General features: G+C 44.3%; 1 protein-coding gene across 1 annotated transcript in view; it reads right to left on the bottom strand.

Moving 5' to 3' along the window:
• Nucleotides 1–7,370, bottom strand: part of LOC119413683 (beta-1,3-galactosyltransferase 1-like) — a 21,611-nt gene extending 14,241 nt beyond the window's left edge. The window contains exon 1 of the mRNA XM_037680737.1: nucleotides 7,325–7,370. Within this exon, the coding sequence (XP_037536665.1) occupies nucleotides 7,325–7,370 (46 nt within the window). The remainder of the gene's footprint in view (nucleotides 1–7,324) is intronic.
• Nucleotides 7,371–11,585: the final 4,215 nt, after the last annotated feature.

Here is an 11,585-nt window from a genome sequence, read left to right as displayed (position 1 = left end):
TAAATCTCCGTCCCAGTCTCAGGTCTCTTGCAGACTCAAACAGGTTTTCTTCCAGAATGGTCCTGTATTTGGCCTCATCCATTTTCCCATCAATTCTGACCATCTTCCCTGTCCCTGCTGACGAAAAGCAGGCCCAAACCATGATACTGCCACCACCATGTTTGACAGTGGGGATGGTGTGTTCAGGGTGACGAGCTGTGTTGCTTTTACGCCAAAGCATTTTAGCCAAACAATTCCATTTTGGTTTCATCTGACCAGAGCCAACTTGGCTTGTGACAAACTTTAAACGACACTTTTTATGGACATCTTTGAGAAATGGCTTTCTTCTTGCCACTCTTCCATAAAGGCCAGATTTGTGCAGTGTATGACTGATTGTTGTCCTATGGACAGACTCTCCCACCTCAGCTGTAGATCTCTGCAGTTCATCCAGAGTGATCATGGGCCTCTTGGCTGCATCTCTGATCAGTCTTCTCCTTGTTCAAGATGAAAGTTTAGAGGGACGGCCGGGTCTTGGTAGATTTGCAGTGGTCTGATACTGATGATTTATAATCTTGGTGTTATTTTTGATCAGGATATGTCTTTTATCCCCCACATTAAAAACGTTACTAGAACTGCGTTCTTCCACCTGTGTAATATCACTAATATTAGAAACATCTTATCTAAAAATGATGCAGAAAAACTGGTCCATGCATTTGTCACGTCTAGACTGGACTATTGCAATGGTTTATTATCTGGATGTCCAAATACGTCTTTAAAACGTCTTCAGTTGATCCAAAATGCTGCTGCCAGAGTCTTAACCAGATTTACTAGGAGAGATCATATTTCTCCAGTTTTAGTTTCTCTCCATTGGGTCCCTGTCAAATCCAGAATAGAATTCAAAATCTTACTTCTAACCTACAAAGCTCTCAACAACCTAGCTTCATCTTATATTACAGATCTTATTCTTCCATATTTTCCGAACAGAGCACTTCGCTCTCAGACTGCAGGTTTACTTGTGGTTCCTAGAATTTACAAAAACAGAATGGGAGGAAGATCCTTCAGTTATCAGGCTCGTCTCTTGTGGAACCAACTTCCAATCTCTGTTCGTGAGGCTGACACATTATCCAGTTTTAAAACTACGCTTAAGACTTTCCTTTTTGCTAAATCCTACAGTTAGGTTCGGCTTGGGTTTCCTGAGCTGTCCCTGAGTTAGGCTTCTATAGGCTTAGACTGCTGGAGGACAAACTGACCACAATTTTCACTCTACTACTGTCTTTACTTACTCTGCTCAACCTGTTTTGTATTTTAATTATTTTTTCTATCCTTAACATGTGTTTTTTTTTTTTTGTCTTTCAGATACACCTGGACCTACCATTCTGTGTTCGTCTGTCTCTCCTTCCTGTCCTCTCAACCAGCCGGTCAAAGCAGATGGCCGCTTGTCCTGAGCCTGGTTCTGCTGGAGGTTTCTTCCTTTTAAAAGGGAGCTTTTCCTTTCCACTGTTGCCAATGTGCTTGCTCAGGATGGGAGACCGCAACGAAGCCAATATTCAACTTGTCTGCTGGATTCCTTAGATAGAGAACTTTACCAATTGGCTTTTATGTGAATGTTCCTGTAAAGTGCCCTGAGACAACTTTGTTGTGATTTGGCGCTATATAAATAAACTGAATTGAATTGAAATTGATACTCCTTCCATTTCAATATGATTGCTTGCACAGTGCTCCTTGGGATGTCTAAAGCTTGTGAAATCTTTTTGTATCCAAATCCGGCTTTAAACTTCTCCACAACAGTATCTTGGACCTGCCTGGTGTGTTCCTTGGTCTTGTAGTGAACTAGGCCTCCGGTCAAACCTGCCTCTGAAGACCTTCATGGGACAGGAACTTTTATTTCATTGATTTGAATCCAGAAATACAAATTAGCTCATCCAGATACTTTCTAATTGTATCCTGAACTAATCAATTGAAAGAACACTCTCTTTTTTATATCATCATTACTATTTTACAATATCTTGATAATCAAAAGTGTGTTTAGTTCATACCATTTTTAAATGTTGAACCACTCATTTTAAATCAGCTGTGAAACAGTATTAATGATTTTTTTAATCCTCATTCAAAGTAGAAATCAAGTTAAATGTCTATGTTACAAAGTAATTATGCATTTTTGATCTTCTGTCTGAAATGAGAAAGGTGTGATGTCGGTCAAAAGTCGGAGACAATCAAAAACAAGTTATTGGGACAAACTGTCGTGTTTTTAAACCTCTCAGACAGAAACAAGAAAACTGGCACCTGTAAGTCTGTAATTTCTCCAAAATATTTTCTCGTCTGTAACTAACCGTTCCTAAACATTTCTGATGTTTTCTTACTTGTAATGACCCTCTGACGTCACTAAAACCACACCCCTGTTGGTTCTTTCAACCAATCAGGACTTCGTAAAAGTGACTGGAAGCAGAACTCTTTAAAAGTCGACACTTCCTAGTTCCAGTATTGCCTGGAGAAATGAAGAAGTTCTGGAATGAGTTGGGAGTTGGTTCCGTGAGTTCTTCGGGTTCTGATGGAGTTCTTCTGGTTCGGAGCCACGACGCCTCGCTGTGGCTCCACCCGGCGAATGTCCTATAACTGCTGAGAAAGTTTGTTCTGTGGAACGGATTATCTCACGACTTCTGCCGAGTCGCAGCCGCCCTGAGGAGACGCTGAAAGGTAACGTGCCAGGGACCTCTTGACCGTAGCGGACCCATCCTCTGCCAAGGTAAAGAGTCATCACAAGCTTCACTACAAGTGTACCACGGCGAGCTGCGCTTGAAAGGAGCGTGTTGTTCTGGCCTACAGACTTACATCCTCATCCATCTTTTCTCTCCATTTAAACTCCTTCATTTCCCATCTTTAAACTTCTATCTTGCCAGTAATTAATCCAGATACCTTCAGAAATGTCTGTTGTTTTTATTAAGTAAAACGTGCCAAGTTTTATTAATCAGAGCCGATCAGTATAATCAAGTGTACAATGTTTTGATGTTAAATTTTGATTCTGTTAATAAATGACCACATTCATTTTGATGGGTCAAAGAAAATTAACGCCTCATGTCACTGATTAAACCATCTACAACACAGTACCTCTGTCACATATCTGTCAAGTAGCTCGAAAAAGTGAGAACCCGTTATTAAAAATTGACTGTAGTGGAGCTCGAAGCTAACCTAGCCTTAGCATACTACAGTCTTCATGATGCTCTCTGCGCTTTGAACAGAACCCTAAGACTATCACAGAGTAGGTGCATTTATACGGAGACTTGATTACACACAGGTGGATTCTATTTATCATCATCAGTCATTTGGGACAACATTGGATCATCCATAGATCCTCACTGAACTTCTGGAGTGAGTTTGCTGCACTGAAAGTAAAGGGGCCAAATAATATTGCACACCCCACTTTTCAGTTTTTTATTTGTTAAAAAAGTTTGACACATCCAATACATTTCATTCCACTTCATGATTGTGTCCCACTTGTTGTTGATTGTTCACAAAAAATAAAAATTTTATATCTTTCTGTTTGAAGCTTGAAATGTGGCAAAAGTTTGAAAAGTTCACGGGGGCCGAGTACTTACGCAAGGCACTGTACTTTATAAAAAAATAAATATAGGACATTGAGCTTCAATAATGTGAGTAGTGACAGCTGTTTTCCAAAACTAGTACAACCTGAAAAAGCTATAAATAAATAAGTAATGCACTAACTAGTTTGGGATAATGTTATGTATTTATTTTTATTAACTTTTATTTAACCAGGCAAATCCCATTGAGATTACAGATCTCTTTTGCAAGAGAGGCCTGAAGGCAGACTAACATGCATGTTTTTCTTCTGTGGGAAGAAACCAGAGTACCCGGAGAAAACCCGCGCATGCACAAGAAAAACATGCAAACTCTACACAGAAAGACACCGGGGCCAACTGGGGATTGAACTCAGGACCTTCTTTCTGTGAAGCAACAGTGCTAACCACTGAATCATTATGCTGCTAAACTTTCAAAGTAAAATGTACATAGTTTAGGATTGTATTTTTTTTTTCAACCTTTTATCCCCAGTTTTGGACATTTATACTTTTTTTGTTGTTGTTTGTAAAAGTGCAACGCAACAAACAAATGTTTTTTTTAAATATATATGTATTTAAATACAGAAAATGGGGAGGCTTTAATCTTGAAAAAGCTTGTTTCTACTAAATGTAGTGTTCCATATACCCCTTCAAAATATAGGTATACATATGACTTTTGTGGAAAAAGACCAAAAGCCTCATGGAAGGACAGTTTATGGCATTCCATGTGTTTATAATAATAAAAATGAAACTTGATGGTTGTGTAACACCAAGTGTTGTCTCTGTTTTCTCCACATAATCAGTTTGTAAAGTAACAAAATTAGATACAAAAGTTGGCAATGCCTTAAAACAGGGGTGTCAAACTTACAAAAGGGGGCCAAAATTAAAACGTTTTTCAAACTAAGGGCCAATTTCAGAAACTACATTAACTCAAATCAGATACCCAGCATCTTTTCTTGGTCATAGGTTCCTAAACAAGAGTTTGACTGGTCTCAGTTGATGTTCTCTGTTGTGTTTTCAAAATCATAATCAAATATTACTGGAAAAATTTAAGAGATAAAAGTATTGTATGAGGGCAGCATGGTGGCACAACTGGTAGAGCTGCTGCCTCTCAGCGAGCAGGTCCCAGGTTCAAACCCCGGTCCGGGGGCCTTTCTGGGTGGAGTTTGCATGTTCTCTCTGTGCATGCGTGGGTTTTCTCCAGGTACTCCGGTTTCCTCCCACAGTCCATAAACATGCATGTTAGACTGAGTGGTTACTCTAAATTGTCCATAGGTGTGATTGGTTGTTTGTCTTGTTTGTCTTTATGTGGCCCTGTGATGAACTTGCGACCTGTCTAGGGTGTACCTCGCACAGTGATTGCTGGACATGGGCACCCGCGACCCTCAAAGAGACCTTATGTTGCTGGAGTATCAGAGAAATTCAGAAGGATTTTCAACAAACACAACATCCCAGTACATTTCAAACCCAGCAGGACTCTCAGACAGAGGCTGGTCCACCCTAAAGACAAAACACCCATACACAAACAGAATGGTGTAGTGTATGCGGTGCATTGCAGCAAGGACTGTCCAGACCTCTACATTGGGGAAACTAAACAGCCTCTTCACAGACGCGTGGCTCAACACAGGAGAGCCAGCTCCAAAGGACAATATTCAGCTGTTCACCTCCACCTCAGAGATAAGGGACACTCTTTTGAGGACCAAAATGTGCACATTTTGGACCGAGAACACAGATGGTTTGAGAGGGGGGTGAAGGAAGCAATTTATGTAAAAAGGGAAAAGCCATCTCTTAACAGAGGAGGAGGCCTCAGATTTCCACTTTCAAAAACCTATAATACAACTTTAAGACAGATTCCCAGCCGGTTTTCACACTTGATGGGAACAGAGGGGTCTCATCTGTGAATTAGAGTAACAAAGACCTTAAGAAACCCGTACTGTTAAGGTGTTGAGGTGCGACTTGTCAAATCTACATATGTGTGTGTGTCTTATCTCACTCAGCCTTATAACCTGAATCTCTCACTCTCTGCTCATTGAATTGAGAAAGCTCCTCGGATGAGGAGCGAAACGTCTTCTGTTACAAATAAAGTCCAGTTGTTTTTGTATTGAACGTTTTTTTGAATTTATCATGTCCTGGATGACTGAGAATCTTCACCAGCATATTAGTGTTAATGTTAACCCCACCAAAAATATTTAAAAACATTGAACCATCTGTTCAGCATTATTGGCTGTACACCTAAGATTTACAGAGGAAAAAATCATGAGAATGAGTTTAGTATTCAGCTATGACTGATTAAATGCACACATACTTCATTGCGCCTATCAAACAGGTTACACTGAGTAGAGCGACTGTTCCAAGATGGCGGCCCTGCTGACAAGCCGTCAGCACCACCAATAGGCGATAGCGGTCAATGCAGGATCTAGTGTTTATATACGATATCTTTGGTCTACCAGACTCACCCTAAGCTGTTTTCTCTCAAGTTGCTCTAAACTTGAATAATGTCTGATGTTTTCACACATTCACTGTCCTTGGACTCAGAGTCAGTTACAGTCTGACTAATGTTGACTCTTTTCTTTTATGCTTTTAAGAAATAAAAACTAAATGTTTAATGAAGTTTGTTTTAGTTGATTATGACAGTTGTCTTCTTCTACTTTTGGCTTTTCCCTCTTCAGGGGTCTCCACAGCAAAATCATCCTCCTCCATCTCACTCTGTCCTCTGCATCCTCTGTCCTCACTCCATCTAACTCCATGTCCTCTCTAACTGCATCCATATATCTCCTCTTTGTCTTTTTCATCGCAGCTGCATTTCTAACATCCTTCTACCAATATACCCACTGTCCCTCCTCTGGACATGTCCAAACCACTGTCCCTCCTCTGGACATGTCCAAACCATCTCATTCTGGTCTCTCTAACTTTATCTCCCAGTTGTTCAACCTGTGCTGTACCTCTGATGATCTCATTCCTAATTTTATCCATCCCTGTCACTCCTAAGGAGAACCTCAACATCTTCATGTCTGCCACATCAGCTGAAAGACACTGCCATCTCTTATCAGGATTATGGAACTCTCTGGCAGTCTCCACTGTCAACTCACTGCCTTTGTCGGCCTCATACATAAATTTATTAAATGTATTATGATGTCATCAGCATGTTGCTGTTTTATGTGCTGAGGTAATTTTTTTTTGCACTTTTGCATTTGATTTTTTTTTACACCTCCCTCCCCCTCATGTTTCTTTTTCCTTATCTGAAAATAAGACTGTGCCTCCTGAGGCCAGTGGCCTCAGTCACCTCCGTCTCCCCACATCAGATGGAGTTTATGTTGCTTATGTTGTTTTCTTGGACGGGCTGTACTGAAAATGTAATTTTGTTGTGCTTCGGTTCAAAGACAACAAAGCTGATTCTGATTCTGATCTAGTTCTGTGTCATGAATGACATTCATGTACAATAGCACCACCCATGAGACTACTGGATTTCCACCCTTTTATCTAATGTTTGGCCGATTTCCCTGCCTCTCTGTTGATGTCCTGTTCAAATCTGCTCTGAGAGACAACAGTGGAGTTTCATTCACACAGTTCATCAAGGAGCTGAGAAATGATCTTCATGAAGCTATGATGGTGGCAGAGAAACATGCAAGTGATGAGCAAAGGCGGCAGGCCAACATATACAACAGGAGAGTCAAAGGGGTGGAAAATGAAATTGGTGACAGAGTTCTCTTAGCAAACAAGGCAGAGAGAGCTCGAAGAAAGCTGGAAGACAGATGGGGGGACGTAGTCTATACCGTGGTCAGCAGCAATCCTCAGACCCACACCTTTGAAGTCCGCCATCCCATCTCAGGTAAGACAAAAGTGGTCCATTGTAATTTGTTGCTATGTGCAAACTTCCTGCCAGTCCTGCCTGATGCTGGGGAAGTGCCTCTCGTATCTCATCTATTGCTTCAGTTGGTAATGAAGCAGTGGATTTCTCCAGTGAGCAACACACACAACCTGTCTCTCTTACTCCCTCTTGTGCTTCAGATGAGAATGAAGATGTGAATCTCTCTGGTCAGCAGCTCACACTTGACTGTGCAGTAGACCATACTGTTCACATCATCTGCCCAAAGATCAAGTAGCATCTGCAGACACCTGTGTGACATACAGAGGCCATGATGATTCAGCTTCAGCTAGGGATGTCCCTCTAAATAAGGGGGCTAAACAGGTACGGAGTTCTGATGGAAAAGACCTCAAAAACTGGTTGAACTGAGAATATTTGACCCATGCCATGACAGTGGAAAAGGAGCATAAGTGACCCAGTTCCTCCTGACAGCACGAGATGTCAGAGTATCCAAGAGTCTAAAAGGCCTAACATATCCTGATGTCCTCAAAGGCCTAACATTTCTCAAACAGATGAGCATGACTCATGTTTTGAAACAGTTAGGACTAGGACTGGCCGTGTTGTTCGACCTGTCAATATGCTTATCCAGTCTATGAACACCCAGACCCTGCAGGCACAGACTAATAAGTTGAGGACATGGGCAAATTCCTTATAGTGTTAACATAAGCTATGTCCTAATTCCGTGGCCACATCCTTTGAAGGATGCAGCCGTTGAATTGGGACACAGTTACAGTGTAGTCTATTGTCCTCCCCAGTGAATGTTTAAATTTGTTTTATTTGCTCCATATCTCTGAATCATATTATTGTACTTTGGTTAGTATGACTTTGAATTGAATATGTATTCGGGCACTTTTCTTTTCATTCATTCATTCAACCTTTATTTATACGTGTTAATCCCACTGAGCCTCGGGCACTCATTTACAAGAGAGACCTGATTTTAACAAAGAATGATGACAACAGTGGACAACAAGGACAATAATAGACAATCATAAAGGATGCATACAAATTTATATTTTTTTAAAGAAGTGAAAATAAAATGGCATTTAAAAGAAAATGTAACAAAAAACAGCTAGAATGGGTGGTGTAGAAAACTAAAAACAAGAACATGTCTGCATTGGTTTTCCCCATCAATTTAACAGATGTTTGAAGCCACTTAGAGAGGTCAAGATCGAGAGCTTCAGATCTTTTTGCAAGATATTGCAGGAAACAGGAGCGGAGTAGGAGAAGGCCCTTTTGCCTAGTTCAGTCCTCACTGAGGGAACACTGCAGGTAATAAAGTCCTGAGAGCGTACGCTGTAGCTGCACTCACTTTTTACGTCATCTGTGACGGGTTTGTGATTAGCGCTGGACTACACTCCTGAGTTCTATTTCGTATAAGCTTCGCCCTTTCAGGCTGTCGCTGATGGTTTATCCCGTTATGCGAAAGCATTACACTGAAAAAAATTTAGTCCACACCCACCTGCTGTGTGGGCCCCACCCGGTCCGTATAAATTACGTTAAGAGCGGGTAATCGGCTCCCATTTTTCAGCGAGCTAATAGCACTGTCAGAAGAACGAAGAAGGAAAGTTGTGTAGATGACCAACCTTTGCTAAGAATGCTTGGCCCATCACGTCGACTTCCGGTCGTCCGGTGAGCTCTCCTCCCCGAGGAGAAGCTGACGAGCAGTCTTGTTTCAAGGTAAGCGCCGAGGAGTATTTCTCAGTGACAGGTCGCTACACGCTGGACAACACCATCTTGTAATTTTCCTCTTATCGCCGACCCCCGAATCGAATCGGATGGTTCCTCCGGGACAGGCAGCGTCAGCAGCGGCCCCCCACGGCTCATTCCCTCCTGGAGAGCGTAGTGTCGGTGGAGGGGGGCTGAGCAAATGCTCACCTCATCCCACCTCGTTTCGCATCGGCGATCACACCGCTCCCCGCCGACGGCACCCTCTGGGGTTGCCCGCGTAACCCAGGAGTGGCTGACATGAAGGGACCTTTTTTATGTCCCGCGCCTTTTTCCCGCCAGTTCGGATGATCCGGCGGGAGGGTTCTTTTTCTAGGCTCCTTTTGCGGCTCACCGTCCTGACCCTATCTGGCCTCGTTTTTCCCAACAGGGCGTCCTACGGGACGAGGCCACAGCCGGTTTTCCTGGTAGATTGGGGGCCTGGTTCCCACAGCCCGCACCCATCACCAGAGCAGAGGGGTTTTCACCGAGCGTTTTTTCCCTCAGTGCCCCCTGGAGCCGAGCCTGACGGAGGCTTCATCGGAGCAAGATGTCCAGGTGGACTAGCGTCCCGCGCCTCCGGTTAGCGTAATCCAGACGGTGACACCGATCCTCGACTAAGCTCACCAGCATGCATTCCAGACGGCCGCAGCGAAAAACACGTTACACTGTTGGTGTACATGTTCAGAGGCGGGAGGAGACAACGCTCCGTCTGCAGAGCAGCTGACGTCACCCCCAACCGGTGCGCCTCTTTGCTGTCTGCTGGCCTGCATTGAGCCGGAGGATGGAGTTTTTCAGCGTTTCCCTGAGACCGCCAACAGATGGCGCTCTAGGACAACAAATGGCAGAGCAATTGACGGTTGTGGCAGAGAATGTGTGTAGGTGACACGAGTTTGGAGTAAAACATCATTTAATGATGAAAGTGTCCATTTTTAGCCAGTTTGTCAGCTCAGATGATCTGACAGTGGCTTTCTCTCACACCCTCCACACGAAATGAGCCGGTGGCAAGACGGTTCCACAGCCGTCTCGCTGAGTTCAGCCCGTCCGGCCCTCTACATCCCGGCAACAGAGTGTCCAACGTTTTTCCCAGAGACCCACAGCAGACGGCGCCCTGGGCCAACGAATCCCAGAGCTCATGGGGAAAAGATTCAGAATGATGGTCTGCAGAGGGTGTGTGTAAATATGACACAAATGTTGAATAAAACATCATTCAATGATCAAGTGTCTGTTTATAGCCAGTCTGTAAGCTCGGATGGAGTCACAGCGGCTGCGCACACACCCTCCACACATAACGAGACGGTGTCTTTAATAAGGGTTTTTAAACTCACCGTTGCTCTAAGACATGACGAGACGCTTACACCTCACAATGGTAAGCGAAATAACTCGTTGTCAACCTGAGCTGCACGATCCTCACCCAAGCGATGTCAAACGCGCACTTACACGACGCAAACAGCCTTCACCCAAACGGTGTTGCGTTGATGATGGTGCACACACAGCTCCCCGACGTTCACCGGCCCACATCGGCATAAATGTGAGAAAGCAGGTCGGGTCGGTGGAGGACCACGCTCTCAGTGAGAGCGACACACGCTGCATCGAAGCAAACGCGTGCTGCCGCGGCGCAGGCAACCTTCATCCACCGCGTCTCAGCGCTCGGCCGCTCACGGCAGCATAAGCATGAGACAGCTGAACGAACCCAGTGACGAGTCTCGCTTCCAGCAAGAGCGGCGCGCGTTCCACCAGAGAAAACGTGTGCTCCCGCGGGGCTCGCAGTCTTCACTCAAATGGCACAGCATAGATGAAGTTGCACTCACAGCTTCGCAGCGCTCGCCCGCTCATGGCGGCATAGATGCGAGATCTCAAAGCGAACCCAGCGTAGGACACCGCACGCGGCAGGAGCGACACGCGTTTTCACCGCAGTGGCATCAAACGCGCAGCCCCACGTCGTCATCAGCTGCCACGCTTCGCCTCCGCACACACCGGCCCACCTAGACATGAAGGTTGGTCCGCGGTCCGAACGTAGCACACAGGCATGTTCAGAACCCTTTTGAGGAAGCCTCACCTTGGGTCACACGGAAAACATTCCCGCGACATGACGGTGGTCGAGGCGGTAGACTGGATGACATCCGTACAAAACATGACGCATCACTTAAACGCACGTCCACTCCACAAATGTTACGCGGAGTGACTAAAAACATGCTCGCCAGACAGATAGATGGCCAGGGTGTTATGCAAAGGTTACATGTTGCAATTTGCAACCTGACACCCTCCGTTGGAAGGAGTTTTAGAGACAGTCCTGTCATCACCAGACCAAATCTCATCCCTAAATGCAGAAGTCCAAGAGCTTCTGATAAAAGAAGTAATCTCCAGAGTTCCCAACGGAGAGAAAAACACAGGGTTTTACTCACGTTACTTCCTGGTTCCCAAACGGACCGGAGGGATGAGACTGATTTTGGATCTGTCAGCTT

Source organism: Nematolebias whitei, chromosome 8 (genome assembly GCF_014905685.2).
Source record: "Nematolebias whitei isolate Nwh7 chromosome 8, NemWhi1, whole genome shotgun sequence".
NCBI classification, from domain to species: Eukaryota; Metazoa; Chordata; class Actinopteri; order Cyprinodontiformes; family Rivulidae; genus Nematolebias; species Nematolebias whitei.
The sequence above is the reverse complement of the archived record's forward strand: the minus strand, read 5'-3'. Positions and strand labels throughout refer to the sequence as shown.